A 20,903-nucleotide genomic window follows, 5' to 3' on the forward strand; every position below is an offset into this window, starting at 1 on the left:
GTTTGAAGTAAACAAGAGGCCTATACGTTTTCCGCTCATTTTTATACATTAGACATTGCCAGCTCTCCATCCCCTCTTTTTTCTATTTTGTGACTGTTTGGTTATTGTACGAGAAACAGGAATCTCTATTACCTATTATACCGTGCAGTTAATTTTTTTTAATCATCATAGAAATAGGCTGTTTACTATGTGTAACATTTTATTCAATTTATTAATCATATTGCTGCAGTATAGACATTTATAAAATATAGATAGACATAAAATTAGATAGAATATAAATCAGCTGACAAACATAAGAAGTTCAGTTGTAGCAGAAATAGGTGTGGTAGAAATATGTAGAGACTGGGGTCTTGTTTTTGTAGCTAAGCAACAACTTATCTGCTGTGTACACGCAGCATCAGCAGGTAACAGAGGTAAATTCTCAGTTTACCTGTGCTACCTGATTATCTTTACATTTATCTGCCTACTTTTTAAAAAAATTCATTTGCATTTTTACTCTATTCTTGAATTTACCTTTTGTGACTGCATATGGGTTTACAAGCATTTACTTTAGAATATTTTTTATAGTAATAGAGATCCATATATATATCAACAAGGTGAAATATTTGTTAACATCACGTGCCTATTTTAAATACAAAACTAGTACATTTGACCGTAAACATAACAAACCTGGCAACCAGCAGATCTACTTTAAAACGTGTCCGGGTAACCACTCGACTTGTTTCTTTTCTCATCTATTTAAGTAATGTATCGTTTGCACTAAAAATATAAAACACATCTTAATAAATCTAACTCTTTCTCATATTTATCGTAGCTTTATTTTTTACCCAAATTATACGTGATTTGTTGGAAAGAAATGGTTCCGCCTTTGTTTGTAACGGAAGACGATTGAAGCTGCAAAAATCCAAACCATCGCAATTTGGAGCAAAAACGTAGCCGAGACATGGGAGATCAACCAGTGAGAGTGTGAGTTTAACTTCATAAAAACCTGAACTATCGCTTTAATAATGTTTCGTATTGTTAAATGTAATCATGGTTAAACTGTTGAGAGTTTTATTTAACGATATTTTAATCAAAGCTTGACAGTAACGTTGCCTGGAACTGTGTCAAATGACAAAAGACTGATCGTTTGCGTTCTTAAATGAAAATTATGTTGATTTTCGACAAGAAGAGGCTCTCGCTTGAATGTGGAGTCTTAGATGTGTGTCCTGCTTTTTGGTTTCGATTTAAAGGCTTAAAATGTATTCAAACTGTGTGTTTGCAGCTTGGCATGTGGGGATGTTGAAGGCAGACTGAACGCGCTGTTCAGTCGAGTTCAGGCCATCCAGAAGAAGACCGGACAGTTCGATGTGAGTCACATCTCATGGAAATAATCAGTATCGACCCCGTTTCCGTCGTCATTTACATGTGGGTGCTTTCCTGTAGCTGCTGCTGTGCGTCGGAGAGTTTTTTGGAACGACACCCGAGGCCGAAGCGGAGTGGCAGCAGTACAAAACCGGAGCCAAGAAAGGTGAAAGCACGCGTTAATTCATTGGATCGGCCTGGTTAGATCATTCACCTGTATCAACATATAGCACTAAATAACAAATAGCATCTCAAGGCACTTCAAAGTCCAATTCAAGCTAATTACAATCCAGTCAAATAAAAAAAAAAAGAAGGAAAGGAAACCAACAGATTGCAGTGAAACTTCTCTTCGATTCAATCTACGTCCCGAGCATCATAATCAGAATCATATTTAGTTATTGCACATATCCACCATAGAAAGTGTCAAACTTACAAACTGGAGTTGTCCAATTTCCACTGGAAGGAATGACTTCCTGTGGTGCATTTTGGTGACATCAGTCTTCTACTAAAAGTGCTCCTGTGTTTAACCAGTGTTAGCCGACAATGTAATAATAAGAATGATGATGTGAATTATAACTATTTCTAAAGCACTTGTCTTAACAAATGTTACAAATCAATACAGTATGAAATGTAATAAAATTGTGAGGGAGTTTACCAATGGATTAGTGAAACAAAATCAGGATGTAGTATATTTGTAATATGTTGTTTGAACGGCATCAGTCGGTAGGTTACAGCTTCAGGTGGTCGTTTAACTGAACCGCCATCTTTGGTTAACGTGAGCAGAGTCGGTTTGTAAAATGTGAAACATTCAAGACATTCTGACGCTTCTAACTTTCTCTGTGGGAGGTCACGGTACATGTTCGTACATCTTTAAGTTATCTGAATGGGGATTTTGTCAGATGAAGCTGCTGTTATGAAAACACACTGAAATTCAAGCCTCCTTCTGTGACCACAGGGGGCGCTGCTGAGTCGATGGTTTCTCCTCTTAAAAATATATTCCATATTGGGGAAAACAGTGAAATGAAGTCCAAGTACCTGAAAGTATTTAAATGCTGCATCCTTATTAGCTCATCAGCGCCCCCTGAAGGTCAGCCACAGAAGGTGTAACATACACCTGCTCCTGTCATTTAAAATCCCTTTTGTCTCATCAGCTTCGATCCACACTTACATCTTGGGGGCGGCGAGCCAGGAGACGGTGAAGAACTTTCCCAACGCGGATGGATGTGAGCTGGCAGAAAACATCACGTATCTTGGTACGACTGCATCCTGCTTCTCTTTAACTACAGCCACACCTCGCCGACATATCGGCAGAGGTGGAGAAGCGTGTTCCTGTAAAATAATCAGTCATGTGTTAGTTAGTCTGTTTTGTAATCTGTGAAGTCGTCACTGTTTTTAAAACATGCTGAAATATTAATGTAAGCATCAGATGACGGCTCAAACAGTCCAATAAGGAGGCCGGGGTCTGTCTTGAACTGTGCGTTTCAGGTCGGCGAGGTGTGTTTACAGGCGTGTCGGGACTCCAGATCGCATACGTCAGCGGTCAGGAGGCTTTGCAGGAACCGGCACCGGCTCACTGCTTCACCTCCAAAGATCTGTCGGCCCTCGTGAGTCCGTTGACCATCAACTCCAAGTTCAGAGGGGTCGACGTCCTGCTGACGTCACAGTGGCCCCGAGGGGTGTGGAACTACGGAAACAACCCGGTAACAGGCTCCATCAGTGCTGCTGGGTCAGACAGATGAACACAATCTGACCAAGACTGTGTGGTAGAATCAAATAATCCAGAGTTTTCTCGTGTCTCTGGTGCAGGAAGTGAACACAAAGTCATGTGGAAGCGGCTCCATCGCCAGCCTCGCTGACAAGCTAAAACCACGATACCACTTCGCCGCACTAGAGGGCGCTCACTATGAGAGGCTTCCTTACAGGTGGACGCTCGGTCGCTGCTGTTGTTAATAATTATGTCCATCCCCCTTCTGTTATCACATGCTGCATTCTCCATCCTCAGGAACCATGTGGTGCTCCAGGAAAACGCTCAGCACGTCAGCCGCTTCATCGCCCTGGCAGCCGTCAGCAACCCAGCCAAAAAGAAGGTGTGTGTGTCTGGTTTGAAAGAATGAAAGGTTATGGTTAGATCTGGGGCCTTTACAGCTCTATAAAAGCTGTTAAGTTTTACCGTAAATCACAAAATATGCTCGAAATATGAACAGACACAGTTGAAACGCAGTTTTAGGATTCAGTATGTCTTAAACTTTAGGCAGATGTCTTCATCTTTATTGTATATTGTAAGTAAACAGCAGTAAATTTGCTTTAAAGTTAAAGAAAAAATGTTTTCACTGTTTGCATACCCCATAACAAATGTTGGAAAGTTGTCTGAGTGTACAGCTTCTGTCTGCAGTATCTGTACGCCTTCAACATCATCCCCATGAAGACCATGGATCCTGCAGAGCTGGCGAAGCAGCCGCAGGACGTCACAGAAAACCCCTACAGGCGATCGGCAAAAGACAAGACAGAAGCTCAAAGGACCGCCTTCAGCGCAGAGGAGGAGGTATACAGACAGCGCCATTAATGCTTTGTTTTCACTGGATCACATCCAGACAGCACTTCTTTCATTGCTAAAGATAGTTAAAGCTGTTGCTTTTTAAATGACACCCCATCCTTGCATGGAAAGACTAAACCTTTGGTGGACGCTCCTTTTATACCCAATCCTGACACCCTCACCCGTCACCAGTAAATCCGCTGATGGTAGACTCTTCCAGAACGATGTACTCGAGGGTTGTACATGTTTATGCACAACCGTCTTTATGTCCTTCCTTCTGAATGTCCAGGAGCCGGCCCGCCAGTTCTTCTTTGACCTGAGCAGGAAGCAGGACAGGGGCTCGTGGGGTCGTGGCAGAAAGAGACCTTCAGACTGGGACGGACGAGGTCGAGGTCAGCGGCACGATGGAGACCAGCGTCATCAGGGGCAGGAAAAACAGCCCCGCCGCCACCGTGAGTCCAAACCCAAAACCAACATGAATGAAACACTCCATGTATTACATGTCACTAAATCGTATCGTGGTGCTCCTGGACACTCAAATGAAGACGGTTTATAATGTTTAAGTATGATTTTTATGATTTCTTCCATTTTCTGGAGTTTAAAAGGGGGCGGTAACCTAACAGAAAATGTATTTTCTTTTGACATTTCTTGTTTTTTGTCTCATTTGTAGCACAGCCTCCAGGCCCCTGCTGGTTCTGCCTGGCCAGTCCTCAGGTGGAGAAACACCTCGTCATCAGCATAGGAACACATGTAAGTTCACACCCTCACATGTCTGCGCCAGCGCCAAACACAGACTGATTTCTGCTGCAGATGAGTTCTGGTAGAACAGGTTGTTCTGTTGGTGTTTTACTCAACTGGAGTCAAATCTTAACAGGATGTGTGTTTCTGGCTACTTGGAAACTGCTCTGTCTGGAAGATCTGAGGATGCTATGGGCCCCTCGAGTTTAATCCAATCCCTGCTTTCCTCTGTCCAACTCTGATCAGTATTTTCCGCTCAGCAGAAAAGAGATCAGGTGGTGAACCTGGTCCTCCACCATTCAGCAGCTTGTATCTTATCTTCAGGTTTTTAATTGTTTGTGAACAACGTGTCAGCATCTAATTATTACTAACCTCATGTTAGTAACTTATTGTGACTACAAATAAAGGCTTTTCTGTTGGCTTCGGCTATAATCACATGCTCATCAAGAAAGATAATAACGTGTTACAGAATGAATGATGAACAGTAACTATCTGTGGAAAAGTTCCACTTCATCTTTCTGCTGCAATTTTAAAACAACCACATGTATATATACGTTTTCTTTACATTAGAGGTCAAAGAGCCAACAGCTCCTCATTGAATAACAATGAAAAAACACAGCCGACACCTGCAGTAAATCAGCTGATGTTTCTGAGAAATGATGAAGTCATCAGAGTTCTGTGTTTGGCAGTGTTACGTGGCCCTGGCTAAAGGCGCTCTGACTCCCCGGCATGTGCTGATTCTGCCTATCGGCCACTACCAGAGTGTGGTGGAGCTGAGCTCTGAGGTGGTGGAGGAGATGGAGAAGTATAAATCAGCCCTGAGTAGCTTCTACAAGAGCAAAGGAGAGCGCTGTGTCCTGTTTGAGAGGAACTACAGAAGCCAACACCTGCAGCTGCAGGTAGGAACACGAGCATGGCTTTCACTTCACTTCACTGTCACGTTTAGCTTAGCTTAGCTTAGCTTAGTTTAGTTTAGTTTAGCTTAGCTTAGTTTAGCTTCGCTTAGCTTAGCTTAGTTTAGCTTAGCTTAGCTTAGCTTAGTTTAGTTTAGTTTAGTTTAGCTTAGCTTAGCTTAGCTTAGCTTAGCTTAGTTTAGTTTAGCTTAGCTTAGCTTAGCTTAGCTTAGCTTAGCTTAGCTTAGCTTAGCTTCTGAATTCTCTATAGATTGGATTCGCTCTTTGAAGCTGCAGAAGGTCATATTCAAGAATCTTTGGAGAAGAAATAAGCAGCTTTGGATGTTAGAAGTTCTGTGTAACTGTGTCATTTAGATGTCACAACTGAAGTGAGAGCAGTCAGGCACGTGTTCTTCGTGTCTAAAAACACCTTCCAAGTGTTGACGAGTTTGAATTTTTTCATGAAATTCACCTGCTGATTCAGTGTGAAAGAGACAAACGTATTTACCATAAAACCTCAGTGCACTTGTATCTCTGAAAAGAATTAGTTACACCCTTTGAAACCATTAAAACGGTTCTTTTGCTTTTATATATTTATACTTTTCTGTTTTATCAGACACAAAATGAATGTAAACCTAAATGCAGAAGAAAGACTTGATACAATCAAGAAAAACCTGCAAAATGATTTCTTTTCTGCCCCAAGCTGCACTGCCACGTCGCTAATCACTCCCTTTGCACTGTTGCTGCTCAGGTCGTCCCTGTTCCGCTGGACCGCTGCACCACAGAGGACATTAAGGAGGCATTCATGGTCCAGGCTCAAGAGCAAAACATGGAGCTGATGGAGATCCCTCAACACACCGACCTGAAACAGGTAAATGCACCGTAAGCCAGAACATACAAACACTGGGCTGAGTCGTTGCTGACGTTTTTCCATTTCCTCATTCCTGTAAAATGTGGTGCTCAGATCGCTCCTCCAGGGACTCCGTACTTCTACGTAGAACTGGACACGGGGGACAAACTCTTCTTCCGGATCCAGAAACATTTCCCTCTGCAGTTTGGAAGGTGAGCCTATAGACGAACTATCCTGTAATGAGCTGTAAGTAATAACACTCATTCTGTTCAAACTCTGGGGACACTGACAGAACGTTACGATCATCTTGAGCTTCAACTGTAAACCTCCAAAATCCTCTGTAAGAACACGTTCTGTCATTTTAAGTACAGGCTGGTTATTTGTACCACTGTCCACACACACCACGTGTACAGCCACACACATGAATTTGTTGTCATGTTCAGAGGCTACAGAGATGCCAGAGAAAGCGTCACAAATGTCCGGTGTAAACCGGTGTGGTGCAGGTATCTGCTGCGGTATCTCAGCCCCCAGGTGCTGCAGGGCAGTTTCAGGCCCGAGAAAGTGCAACAAAGGTCATTGTACCTCAAATGGAGAAGCCCATAGTTTTAAGATTCAGTAACTTCTCTAGTGTTGCTTCACCATTGATTAGAGGACAAAACAGTGGGCACAGCTCAGTTTCTCTTTACAGAACCACAGACCATAAAGTCAATTTCAACTTCTGCAAGGCAGCTGGCATCTCACTCCCACTTCTGTTGTGTCCAGCCAAAAATGATAAACTCAAAGTATTGTGCTTATCAGAGACTGGTCCGTCAGAGGCCGGTCCGTCAGAGGCCGGTCCGTCAGAGGCCGGTCCGTCAGAGGCCGGTCCGTCAGAGGCCGGTCCGTCAGAGGCCGGTCCGTCAGAGGCCGGTCCGTCAGAGGCCGGTCCGTCAGAGGCCGGTCCGTCAGAGGCCGGTCCGTCAGAGGCCGGTCCGTCAGAGGCCGGCCCGTCAGAGGCCGGCCCGTCAGAGGCCGGCCCGTCAGAGGCCGGCCCGTCAGAGGCCGGCCCGTCAGAGGCCGGCCCGTCAGAGGCCGGCCCAACACATCCTGCCTGATACAGTGTTGCTGTATCAGGTTGTAGTTCATGGATGAAAGTTAAGCTCTATGGTTACGTTTTAGCTCTCAGAGCTCTGAGGGTAAAGACGCTACTGCTAAAAATGAATTGGATTTGAATTGGCTTGTCTTAGCATATGTACCCCCTTTTTTATTTTTTTTAATGATGGCATCTATGATATCCGGATTCCTCCCTAAGGGCCTGGCAGTGAGGGGAATCTAGATGTTGGCGCCATCCAAACTTCACATCAATTACTTGGAGCTACTGGCAACATTCCTAACTCTGAAACATTGTGTTCAGGCTCTGACAGGACAACTTGTTCTGGTCAGAACCGACAACACAACGTGGTCTCTTACATAAACAGGCGGGGGGGGCGGGGACACGTTCACTTCCCCTGTTAAACCTGGCTCACTCTCTGCTGCAGGGGTGCAGTGTTCATTTCTTGTCTATCAGAGCCACTCGTATCCCAGGTCGCCACAATCTGGGAGCAGACCTGCTCTCCACAGGGGGTCCTCTTGTAAGAGAATGGAGGCTTCACCCATCGGTGGTAGCTCAGATATGGGACCGATTTGGCAGGGCTGCACTGGAGCTCTTACTGCCCACTATTCTTTTTCTTAGCATATCAGAGTGCACCTCTGAGAAGGGATGCCCTGGCTCACCCATGGCCCAGCATGTTGCTGTATGCGTTTCCACCTGTGGAGATGATACTCTCTGTTCTGGAAAGGGTGCACAGACATGGTCTGTCCCTGATTTTGGTGGCCAGTGAAGTCATGGTATGCCGAAATAATCAGTCTTCTGGCAGTGAGGCTTTGGCAGCTCCCTGTCTGCCGGGATATTTCACCCTCGCCCAGAACTGTGGCGGCTGCATGCCTACCTCTTGAGTTGTCCAACTTTTTTCTTCTCCCCTTTTTAGAAAAATAAATAAATAAAAATCTGTTTAAACCACATCGCTTTGGTGTAAAAACTGTATAACCGACATTCAGCATGACAAAAGCCACCAGAGAGAGCGAGTACCCTTATCTCTGATGTATGATCATTAACCTGCTTCTGTACAAACATGGCGAAACAGCAAAGAAAATCGCTGGTAGTTATTGTTGCCGACTTAACTGTGACAGCTTGCCAGAATGTACAATACAAGAACAGAGACTGATAATCAAATCACGGTGAATAATGTGAGGAATGTGTTTGAGGAAATGCATGCTGATGATGAAAGAAATGTAGAGGCAATAATCTCAGAGACTGAATTTTTATGTGTGTGTGTGTGTGTGTGTGTGTGTGTGTGTGTGTGCGCTCAGGGAGGTGCTGGCCAGCGAGGCGGTGCTGAACATCCCAACCCGAGCTGACTGGAAGGAGTGCAAGATGAGCAGGGAGGAAGAGGAGGAGAGCTGCAAACAGCTGAGAGAAGACTTTCAGCAGTACGACTTCGCTTGGGAGGACTAACACACACACACACACACTCTTAATTGATGAGCTATCTGAGGACTACGGATGAAGCCATGCATTGTGAGGACCTTCATTGTCGTGTTTTTGGTGAACTCCTGAACAGCCCTTTGACGGTCTGTTTGGTTTTCAGAGGATTCTGAAATGGACAAACAGAAAGTGGAGTTTGTGCAGCTACCACAGAAACTTCAGTGAAAGACCGAAGGTCCCTTTAACCTTGTAAAAAGCAGCACAGGATTTTCTCCTGTCAGCTCTACAGAGGCGCTTTAGTTTAAAACAACTTTGGATGAATTTGTTTTTAAAACCATTTCCTGTATTTTGTAAATGAACTGCAATTAAACTCTTTTTTGGGGGTTTGTGGCTTCTTGTTTGATGCTAGCTATAGACACCACTTTACTTTAAACTTCTTCTATAGAAAATTTGACTTGCTTTAAATGTTTTACAGCTGAAGTGAAACCTGAACTTTGGGGTATTGGTCCAGAAGGAACTCACTTTTGAAATTCCACCGATGCTCAATAGTCATTTGATATTAATCTTTATTTGACAAATTAAGGGTGCGATTTCTTTACAATCAAAATGAACAGATATTTCAGTCTGAACCAAGTTACCGATGTGGCTATCCCGACTGAAACTAAATGACTGAGGACACAACTGGATTTTCCCAAGGCCTTGTCAACACCAGAGTTTCATTAACACAGCTGTGTTACAATATGAGAAAACTAGGGCCACAGAGGAGGGTAAATAAACACATGACGGGTTATTGTAACAGGATTAAAACTTGTTCCATTATTTCCCAAAGCACTTGTATTGACGGTCTTTCTTCATCTGCATAATATTTTATTTGCACAACTTCTCAAACAGCAAAGACACATGGTATCACTACTGTTGTCTCAATGTGCAGGCAAAGTGGGTCACTCAAAAGCATAACAATGACATTCTGTTGCAAACCACCACTACTTCATCGTCATACCGGCCCAGCTGGTTCGACAGATCAAACTAGTTAAGACTGTTTACAGAGGCATGAAGTTATTTGTGGGAAATTGCACCATTAATACAGTTTAAAATGAGCAGGTAGCAAGAAAGTTGAGAATTTATGCTAGAATATCATGTCATGAGAAACAAAATACGTCAAAATGACTATACAAGATAAAAGATTTGCTTAATCAATGTGCTTTGAATATTTCAAACTGCTAAAACATTACACTCATCACACAGCTGGTCAGATATGGGCAGAAAAGAAAATTCAAGCTTTGAAAAACAGATCAGATCATTAAAAGACAAATTCTGTTTACAATTCGAGAGACTGACTTAAATGTAAAGTTCCACACATGCTGCTTAAAGTGTACAAAAAAACTGCCATGTCATTTTCTACAAACTAAACGGCCAGTAAAGACACTAATAGCTTCCAAGAGTGATTACATTTAAGTGCTTTTCCCCCAAACAAGTTAAAGAAAGTCTTGAAAATGAAGCTCCAAGTACTAAATAAGCCCGAATCTTTCTTATCTTAGTACCGGATTTACTTCTCACTAAAGATCATAAATATATTTAATATTTTTCGACAGCACTGTTCACTCATTGGACTAGTTTATTCAAATCTTGAAAAAAAGGAAACTTTATTATTGGGAACTGAAACACTAAAATACATTTGTTTCACCCTTAAGCACTTTGGTGTATATTTGTATTTTTTTTTATTATTTTTTTTAAATAAATTTTAGATTTAATTACTCTATATTCATATGGAGCATCTGAGAACCATAAAGAAAAACTTTAAAACAGAGGCTCAGTTAACACAAATCCATTTTTATTAGTTTATTTGGCATCTTAAAGACACGAACTGCATTCATCAATATATTTGCATAAAACTCTGCAGTTCAGCTTCATAAAAATCAAAGCTTCTAACATGCAACATCAAAATAAAACGTTCAATTAGCTGCAAATAAACCGTTACACTACAGCTCACAAACTTTAAGTGCATTTTACATAACCAGAACTGAAGTGAGTATTACTATATTTAAATCTTTAAAAATAACTAAACAAAAACAGGGAAAACTGTAGAAACTGCCACTAGAAGGCAGCAGAGTCCCAAATGTTCCCTTTGTCCCGCAGAGGATTTATTTGCTCTGTGGTGGTGTGATGAAAAGATTTTAATTTGGCTCTTGATACCAAACCAAAAAAGAAAGAAGAATATCCTTTTGTTCATTTTACTCTGGGCAGAAATATAATCTCCCTGGAGACCCTAAAGAGTGGAAATGTTAAAGAGGCATTGCAGAGACTCCATACTCTCACAGAGCAACGTGGCCATCCTGTATGGATTCAAGCACTGAGGGACAAATGCCTTTACTGTTAAACTGGTTTAAACTCCAAAGCAGCAAGTTGTAAAAGTGAGGGCATGTGAGTTAAAGATGGAGGGTTTTATTTTAATGCCAGTTTACACAAAGTCTCTGGACCTCTTAATGGCACAGCAGAGCATCATGCTGAAGATCATCCCAAAGATCTGTGGACAGACGAAGAGGCAGGAACAGCAAGTTAATCATGCATGAAGTTGTCTGATGTGGACACAACATTTACATGAAGGAGTGCGTAGTGGTGGTATTAAAATACATTTACTAGAGTTTTTCCAAATATCATGCTACTATACTGTACATTTTGCATTTAATAAGTCAATTTAAACTGCACAGTTAATACTTACTGCATTTCAATGAATAAAGTAAGTTCTGTATCAAAGTAGTTTAATTGCTATGCATTCTCTTTACGAAATAGCCTAAAAAAGAAAGAAGCCAGGTGTCCGATTCTCAAACAGATCTATTTTCTTACTTTTCTCTAAGACCAAACTTAATATCTTTGCATGTAAATAACTGATGAGTTTAAAAAAAAAAAAAGGCTACTTTTTACTTTTAGACACCAAAGCACATTTCAGGGTCCATAGTTTTCCCTGTACGTAAATTGGTCGTCATGTTGGACACCATCAAAAGCCCATAAATCAAAATGTTGTGGTGTGCCACCACCAGTTATAATGAAACATCGGCCCATCGCTTAACCTGAAGCTGAAAACTAAGAATGTGTGTGTTTACCAATACATTTTATCATCTTAAAACAATTAAAACTACTCCTTTAAAAAGGTCCTGTGTATGAAGATTTCAAACTCGCAATTTCGTCTGGTCGCAGACTCACCATGACGACGCCAATGCCGATGCCAACTCCGCCGATGATGTGCAGCCTGTTGTTGAACATCTTGTCGATGGCAGACGGACAGCTCTGTCGGATAACAAAAACAGTCATTTAAGCTTTTTATGTGCCCTCATTATCCTACTCTTACTGTGCTTTTAACATGCTCGCATTGTGTTAAGGCAACGTGGAAAAATGTCTTTTAAACTTTATTTAAATGAGGAAATAAAAACACAATGATCAATGACAGCATGTACAACACATATCTGCTTCTAATAGGTTTGAAATTTGAAAATGAATTCTTTTATGCATTGTATTGAGTGTTACTGTATATAACCTGCAAATGACCGAGCTGCAAGGTACCACCCTGTCCTGTTTTCTTAAATTCCTCCTTACAATGGTGAGCTTGTTATAATGAGATAGCTGCACTTTAAGGGGGACAGGGATGAAGCTGATATTTTACGACTATGTCTGGGTGACTTCAACTGTGGTTTGGGGAGGGAAGGTAGACCAGATAAAAACAATCAACTATACCCAAAGAGAGATGACGTGACAAGTGGGCAATAGAACTGTGTTTTTGCCTCAGTGGCCAGAGCAACTCTGTATTTTGTACTGTGTTGTTCTCTCTTGCAAGATATTATTATAAAAGCCTCTTATCAGCTCAGAAGAAAATAACTGACTCTGTGCAGTACTAAAATTTCCACCACAAGTTGTTGGACTTAAAATAATTTTTAAACTTTCCACCTTTGTATCACAGCGTTATGCGTCTCTGATCTGCATTACCGTGGTGACGAGGATCTCCAGCCCCTCCTTTTTAGGGCAGATGTCATTGGCGGCATCAATCACTGTTCCTGTAGGACCACAGCAGTCCAGCTGCAGAGAAGAAAGACCAACTCAAAGTGTGCTGCTGAGTTTTTTTTAAATGGCTTGTTGATAAGTTCATAAAGAAAAAAAAAAAAAAGCTAACTGGTTCTCACTCCAAAGTGGATGAGGCGGAGGGTCTCCTTCAGCGCTTCCTGTTTGGTGTCCTTCCAGTTGGCGTAAGTCTGTTTGTAAAACTCTGTAACATCTTCCACCACCTGCAGGCATGAGGAAACCATTAACCAGCTGCTGACATATTACCTCAACTTAAATTGATTGACAATATCAAATTTGTACTGTATATGTGTGCATGTTATACCGTGTCCTTGTTGGAAAGTCCCCAGATACCAGCAGCCACCTCCACAGCGAAGATGAGGAGCAGGAAGAGGAAGAACTAAACCAGAAAACAATTGAGGGTCACTCTTCAACTGCGTGTCATGTTGTGTCAGTATGCATTCAGCTTTCTCCTTATACCACCAAAAATGCACGCAGAAAAAAACAAAACAAAGAAGGACTCACCAGTCCCAGCATGCACGGCGACTCTTTGATGGCTCCACAGCATCCCAAGAATCCCACGACCATCATGAGGGCCCCCGCTGCGATCAGGATGTACACACCTACAACACAAGACACACAATCAACTCATGAGCCATTTTAAAAGATAAATTAACTGCTGTGCTGCTCTTAAAAAGGATCATCTTTTTTCCATCTTACGGTAAATTGAACATTTGAGGTTTTGACAAAAATTTCCACCTTGTGCACATGGGCACCTTTCAGAGAATTTCAAGACCAAGTGGTGAAGATGAGCAATTTCAAATCAATATGTGCACGTAGTGTTTTGATTATTATCTACACACTCATTTTCATTCAAAGACAGAGTGTTGCACTCAACCTTTTCATGGCAACCACAACAGCCAACCACAACTCACAGCTGAGGTTCTCTGATCTCAGTAAGAGATGAGAGACCGTTTCAGCAGTCCTACCACAATTTCTGGAGAAACTGCACAATTTAGTTAGGAGCACCTGCAGACTTCAGCCGATCATGTGGCAGCTGTGGTTTGGAGTTTTACCCATAAACATCTGACTGAGGAAAATACTTAACATGATTTTGGTCTGGAGCCGACAGAAAGGCAACCACTCGGGCTGAGCAGAGAAAACCACAGAGTGTGGTGACAAGACTAAACTCAGAGACAAAATTCAGCTTTTGTTGACAACATCATGGTATTCTTCTACATTTGATTGTCCAACGATTTAATCTGAGCTGTAGAATGTACAAATATTTATTTACAGAGGCATAAATCTGAAGGGTAGTGCTTGGGAAGCAGTCTGAGTGAAGCTTGGAAAATCCTCTAATCAACGGCAAGTAGACGACAAGAGAAATGAGTCAAGTAAAATCAGAGTAAACCAAATTCAGAGATTTGCATGGAAACGTGTTACATGCATCGATAATAGTTACTGTAAACATTAAAAGGGTGAGAATTCTGAATTGCGGAGCTGGGCCTGTTGAACAGCTTTTTGTGATTTTCTGTTCAGGTGTTTTAGGGCAGGACTGAAATCAGGGATGTATGATGCAGTGGATCCGATTTCAGGTCAACAAAAGATAACCCCAACCAGATGCTAAATTTGCTGAACTTGGGCTAGTTACTTAAATTGCAGAGGGAACATTTTGAAAACAAAATTGATAATATTGTAAAGGATGAAGTTGAAGTGCGATGCCACCACAGATCTGGCAACATCAGTTCAGAGAACCACATCTCTGCTTTGGATTGAAGCACCACGTTTACCCACAAATATTGTGGTTGCTACAGGACTATTTGCACGTACTGTAGATTCATTCTGTGAAAAGCCAGCAGCGCATTTAGGTTTCATAGCCTCACACGTTTGATGCCCAACTACGGTCATCAAATGCTTGTTGGATTCATATTGTGCAGAGCCACTATGATCGAGAGTTGAGGATCACCTCCAATACCTGCCACATTTTTCACTTGGTTGACTCCACTATGTCCCATAAATTTGGTTTATTTGAGATGATCCGAGATCGATGAGTCAGGGTCTTCAATGGACATGCCCCTAGTGTTCTCATTGTCTGATGATTTTTAAACTTAATTTCATAGACATGGTGAAAATTTCCCTCTATGTAACACCCTCTGATCAAATTTCTTTTTATTTTACTTTGACCTTAATGAAGGTTATTATTATTTATTTTTTTTAAACCTTGAATGGGTCTTTAAGTTAATGATAAACCCCAAAGGAAACTAAATTGCTGCAGCATAGTTTATTATCAAAGCTCAACTACTGTTATCGATAAGAAAACAAAGTCAGCTGATAAACATTTAGAAAGTGGTGAAAGGGTGGCAGAGAGAGGTGTGGATAGAACTTTTGAGAGATCACCATGCATGGACTGGGGTGTTTTGTGTCTTGGCAACAGTTTAGATTATGTCACACAATGTTGGCAGGTAACCCAGGTGAACTCTCTCAGAAGACAACCTGGGCAGAACCTCAAAGTCAATAGTTAATCATCTCGTGCAGAGATGCTCCTTCTTAGCAACATGTCCAGGATTACACCATCATTGTTAACAAGAACCACAACTCCTCCTCCTTTACAGTTACCTCTGTGCACAGTCTCTGCCTGCTCATATAGTCTTAAAGTTCAGTGGACTGGTGTTAAAATTGCTTCTGATGCCATGTTTTCGTGAAAGAAAATAATGCCTTACTGATATTTCTGTTAGGGTTTTACACTCATACATTGTACCCATCAGTGATCTCACACTTGACATCATGATAAAGGGCAGAAATTATTTAAACATCATCCTTTCTCTCCATTTTGTTCCAAGACATCTCCTCTTTAACGCCTCTGGATTTGTGGTCCAATTCCAGGCATTGCTTGGGCTTTGGAAAGTTCAACCAACCACTCCCACATGGAAGCAACTTTAGTGTTGGCATGGTTATGTATCATAACATGTAAAGAAGTGCTAGAGTTAGAAGCAGAAATCATTCCAGCAGCACAACAAGCAAATCAGCATTTTGCTGATGAGAAAAACTAAAGAAGATACAAATACAGCATGTCCAGAGCTGCTGTAGCAGGCTGTCACTAGTGACTATAGAACTTCTGGCAATGTCTCCAAGTTTATCCTACTCTGGTCCACAGTTTACTACAATCAGGGCAAATTGTTTGATTTGAACAATTTGTCATGTTTGGATTGGAAAAAGTTTGCTAAAAAAAATAAATCTGATTTTGGAAATGATATGATCCAGGTGTGGTTTGATTTTTGCTCTAATGGTCTCTGCATGCAACATCACCTGCCACATAATGTTTATCCGATACATGTCCTTGTTTCATGAACGTGACTGAGTTTAGGAGACTTGTGTAAGCTCCCTGCTCAGCTGATCTGACGCCAGCATGAATTAGATGGAGCAGAAAATCAGGGTTTCCAGGGTTGGGAGTGTATGAAGACTAGAGCTGCTCAGTAAATCATTTTTGTCTCGTTTGTCTGCCTCACAGAATGTAAATTTACACCAGTCATTTGTTTATTGTGTCACAGCTGCTTTACCAGAGTCCTGATGACGTCTCAGTTTCTAATGTGAGGAATCATTTAGCAAAACAAATGTAATCATCCTGTGGTGAATGTTAACAAACAAGTGGAAATGACTTGATGTTTCATCTGGGTGAGTCATAATCAAAGGATAAAGAAATGAATGTGGAACAATAATAACCATGATGTCACCAGCACATCAGCCACAAATATTCTTCCTCCAAGCGCCTCTTTCCTCCAGAGCTGTTATTAAGATGTTTGTCATTTCAAGCCGTCCTCTGCTGCCTCACTGCCCACTTCACTCATCAGTTTGATGGAGGCGAAACACAAAGAGCAATGGGAGGGAACGAATTTGTCTTTTTGTGATGGTTTCTCCGAGAACTCACAAGTCGGAGAACAAAGACACGTCTGTGCAGCAGTGAAGAATGATGGCTGTGTGTGATGGGTTCTGTGACCTGGCGCTGGTCTCAGCTGCCCCACGTACACCCAGCTTCTCCGATTAGGTCGCTCATGTTGCAGCTCCATCTGTCAGGTCACACCCGACATATACACAAACAACAAGTCGGACGTTTAACTCCACCTGTGCTACCGTTGGAAGCTTTAATTGAGATTTGAAGGGACAACGAGGATGGCAAACATCAGGCAGTGACGGCTGCAGACGAGGAAGTATTAGCACCAGAAAAACAAAGCTTTGTTTGTCACTTTGACATCACAACAACACAGACCAGATGAAAAATTAATTAAATGAAAATACTGGCGTTTAAACTCTAAAGGACTATACTGCTGCCCAAGATTAAACCAGCTACTGTTCTAAAATTCCTCCACATTTTTAAAAAAAGGTATATATCACAGAAGCTGTGCTGCATTTAAATGCAACATTGGGTCAATGTAATCAGGTGCATAAAACTTGTGCACAACATTTTAGTCAAAACTGTAGTGAAATATAACTTCTCGTCTTTTTCCTCACAGCCTTTAAGTAGCGTGTTCATGCTGTTGCAGAAAATTTATCTAGTTTATCTTTAGTTTTTGTTTGTCTTAACAAAAGCAAACTACAACACCCTTGTAGTTTGATCACATGATCACCAGCCAGTCACTGAACCTTTCAGCAACAATGTGTCATCTCCATATTGCAGCTTTGAAAGCACATTTCACTCCTAAGTTTCTTATTACCGACTTAAAAATGAGAAACAAAAATACAATCTCAGGAAAATAAAAAAAAGGTTAAAAAACTGTGGGCAAGTTTCTGTGAAAATAAATATCAGCACTTATGCATCATAGTATTGTTGGCTGGACTGAAGTAGGATTTTTGCCATTCATACACGTCAGCAAAAAATGCAGCTGACAATAAAACCATTTTTGGCAAGTATCCTGTTGCATTATCTTTCAAAGGACTGGGGTTTGTATGACAGCGCAGCCGTCTTTGATTCAAGTGTTTTGTGTCCCGGTGCAACTGTAGAGGCCTTACCTGTGAAGAAGACCGTGGGCGAGCCCTCTCCTTCGAACAGGCCTTTGGTCCTGGAGTCAAAACGCAGCCAGAGTCCCACAGCCAGCACTGCAGTACCTGCCAGCTGCAACATGACAAAACACAGCTTTACCATCACAGGTTTTACGTGTACTCGCTTTCATTCTGGCATCTGTTAAAAACATCCAGAGCCAAACCTGTGGCTGAGCCGTTTAACTCTCTGGAAAGTTTTAGTAACACATTTAGTTAGAAAACACTGTGCTGTAGTCGGAATTTTAGCTAGAAATCCCCTGAACTGCTGGAACAGTGGTGGTTTGATATGTGATATATCAGAAACTTGAAGTAGAGTTCTTAACTGGTGTCAGCTCTGTGGACAGCAACATCAAGTTCACAAGGGAGGATGTGAAAAACATGCCGCCTTCTTTCTCCACTGTGCTGCGCACATTGAAGTATAACAACACAGAGACCAGTATCTGTCCAACTCTAAAACATCAGATGAGAACGTCCCAACAAAGGCTGAGGGGAAACATTTCAAACTTGTGGATACAAGAACTGGGCTTTTGTAAAGTCAGATAAGAAATCTAGAAAGAAAAAGAGCATCCAAGAGAAACAACAAACACTACACCCTCTGATAGAAACTGGTTCTCCTGAACAAAACTGACAAACAGGCCGAGAGACGTCGTAGTCCATTTATCAGACCTTTAAAAAAAAAAGAAAATAAATAAATCAGGAAAACTCAAATGCTTCATATGGCATAAACACAGGAGAGCCAGCTCCTCTGGTTGAGACCGAGCTGTCTGCCTACATCTCAAAGAGACGGGACACTCCTAAGGACTGTACTGTCCACCTTCTGGACAGGGAAGGCACAAAGTTTGAGAGAAGAGTTAAAAAAGCCATTTATATTAAAAACAGGAAAAATACAAAAAGGTAACATTTTCGAACACCGACTCTCCTCCCCAAGCGGTTTCACAACAATTCAAAACAATTGGATCCTCTGACTAAAATATGTCTGCAACCAACCCACAGAAAGGTCAGGTGGGTCAGCTACTCACATGTGACCTCAACGACTCCCAGCTACATCTGAAAATCTCAAAATACTCAAGCCGCTGATGAGAACTGAGGAAGCCTCTCAGATGAAATGTTAAAAATCTTCAAGAACAAAACAAAGAGATGTTCGGATGCATTCAACTCCGACGTTTAGGATTACAATGACACCAAGCTTATACAGCTCATTTCACACTTTTAAACACTGTCGGGCCATTTCCCTCCCAGTTTTATTGTAGGCAGATAACATGACAGCAGAAAGAAAAACTATTTGAAAAGGTTTAGATAACGGTCCAGTACTTTTTTCTGTCTGTCAAACTGATGGTCCAGCAAGCTGACTACGAATATAAACAAGCGTGTCCCCTGCCCCCCCGTTTGGGTGGGGCAGCAGTTCAGCTTCACTCGTGTTTCAACACAAATCAGTTTTCTACTTTAGTTCATGGGGGCTTTTTAGACCAACTTATGAATTTTATGTAGTCATAAAAATCCCCAACTTTAAACAAAGTTATTCTGATTTCAACAGAATAGGCCTACATAAAAACCACATAACTATGCTTGTAGCTCTGTGACAAATATAGACGACAGAATACTGTGCAAGAGTCTTGAGCCGTCTCTCATTTTAGAATAAATTTCCAAGAAACAAATGTAAATACATTTTATAAAAAGGCAGAAACAGAGTTTGTACAACTAATAAGCTAGAAAGTGAATATTTGGTCTTAACTCCTTTATTCTCCAACTCAGCCTGAACCCTCTGAGACAAGCTTTCTGTCATTTCTTTAAGGAGTCTTCAGGAATAGTTCTCCAGGCTTCTTGAAGGACATCCCAAAGCTCTTCTTTGGATGTTGGCACACCATGCTGAGATATGCCAAGTTTTCAGCTAACAGCTCTTTGGGAATCACCTTGTTGCTGCAGAAATCCTATTTTCTGTCTGTCAAACTGTGTTATCTTTGCTGTTTTTCATAGATGCAGCTAAAGAAATGGGAACAAATGATGTGTCTTTGTGACAGGCTGCTGGTAACAAAGTGCCTAAAGATCCAGTTTAAAATGGCTTCTTTGCCGAGTTGTTATGTGTCAACACAACACTGGTTCACCCCTTGAATTAGGAGTCTTTTTCTGCTTGAATTAGTCATAGATCAGTGTTAAGTGGCTTCAACAAAAATGATGAGTCACAAGGACTGGGCTAAAATTTCTGAAAAAGCAGCCAATGTCCAATTAAATTTTTTGTCAGACCTAAAGAACTTTCGCTCAAGACCTTAAAATATTACAAGAAGGTCTGGTTGCTTGGAAGGGAAATAAAGAAATGAGGTGAAGCTCAAGACTTTTGCACAGCATTGTAACGGTCACAAGACCAGACAGAATGTCATAAATGTCTGAACTTTTACAACAGTTCCTCCAACAGCTGCTGAAGAGTACGAGTCTGGAATAAAACAAGGGAACATTCAGCTGACAGTGCATTCAGCCACTCTCCTCACAGCCAATAACATTCTAAGAGTATTCTATTTTGAGGACACTCCATTCTGGGTGTCCTCAAACAGAATACACAAAGCTACAGCTGGAAAAGTTTAACTTTCTGAAACACGCCCAAAAAACCTGGTCAACAATTTAGTCCCTCAACAGTGAGGATACATGAAAGCATGAGGGTAACACACCCATGTGGTAAATGAATGAACAGATCTTGAAGCACAGTGAGTGAAGCCTCTGATGTCAAGTAATTCATAGAAAAACAGTGTTACTGCGAGTCTACCATAGTAACAAACCACTGAATGACTCAGTCTCCACAGCAACCACAAAAACACTGTACGTCAGCACACTTGGTTGCCAACTCAATAATTTCACTGTTGTGGAGCATGATCCCGACGTCTGTGATGAGCAACAGGGAGTGACTGTGACACACAGCGCTGTGCATCCCAACAAGTCGGGAGGATTCCTCCCAATGCCGCCTTCCTG

At 41.6% G+C, this 20,903-nt stretch overlaps 2 protein-coding genes across 4 annotated transcripts in view; one reads left to right on the plus strand and one right to left on the minus strand.

The window, feature by feature from the left end:
• The first annotated feature begins 834 nt into the window (after positions 1-834).
• On the plus strand, positions 835-9,247 carry cwf19l1 (CWF19 like cell cycle control factor 1). Its single transcript, XM_072377915.1, has 14 exons — positions 835-966; positions 1,265-1,349; positions 1,426-1,510; positions 2,496-2,597; positions 2,830-3,044; positions 3,151-3,266; positions 3,347-3,431; positions 3,737-3,886; positions 4,167-4,329; positions 4,548-4,627; positions 5,305-5,514; positions 6,260-6,379; positions 6,473-6,570; positions 8,747-9,247. Exons 1-14 carry the CDS (start codon positions 944-946, stop codon positions 8,889-8,891), a joined length of 1,677 nt encoding a protein of 558 aa, XP_072234016.1. The 5' UTR covers positions 835-943; the 3' UTR covers positions 8,892-9,247.
• A 1,424-nt stretch (positions 9,248-10,671) lies between these two features.
• LOC140283077 (CD9 antigen-like) overlaps positions 10,672-20,903 on the minus strand; it is a 237,946-nt gene continuing 227,714 nt past the window's right edge. For 2 of the 3 annotated variants that reach the window (XM_072377728.1, XM_072377729.1), the window contains exons 2-8: positions 17,916-18,018; positions 13,437-13,534; positions 13,237-13,311; positions 13,034-13,135; positions 12,840-12,929; positions 12,063-12,146; positions 10,672-11,385 (exon numbers count right to left, since the gene is read on the minus strand). In XM_072377728.1, the coding sequence (XP_072233829.1) occupies positions 11,320-11,385; positions 12,063-12,146; positions 12,840-12,929; positions 13,034-13,135; positions 13,237-13,311; positions 13,437-13,534; positions 17,916-18,018 (618 nt within the window). In that variant the 3' untranslated portion in view covers positions 10,672-11,319. Of the gene's footprint in view, positions 11,386-12,062; positions 12,147-12,839; positions 12,930-13,033; positions 13,136-13,236; positions 13,312-13,436; positions 13,535-17,915; positions 18,040-20,903 lie in introns of all 3 variants that reach the window. The other variant, XM_072377730.1, reaches the window with a different exon arrangement.

The sequence above is a fragment of the Leuresthes tenuis genome, unplaced genomic scaffold (assembly GCF_036924035.1).
Source record: "Leuresthes tenuis unplaced genomic scaffold, fLeuTen1.0.hap1 SCAF_23, whole genome shotgun sequence".
Taxonomy (NCBI): domain Eukaryota; kingdom Metazoa; phylum Chordata; class Actinopteri; order Atheriniformes; family Atherinopsidae; genus Leuresthes; species Leuresthes tenuis.

Bases quoted from the DNA above. Each gene is read 5' to 3' on its own strand.
- cwf19l1 (XM_072377915.1), top strand. From the start codon at position 944: ATGGGAGATCAACCAGTGAGAGT. The intron at 3,045-3,150 runs GTAACAGGCTCC...TCTCTGGTGCAG, and splicing joins GGAACTACGGAAACAACCCG to GAAGTGAACACAAAGTCATG. The intron at 3,432-3,736 runs GTGTGTGTGTCT...TTCTGTCTGCAG, and splicing joins GCAACCCAGCCAAAAAGAAG to TATCTGTACGCCTTCAACAT.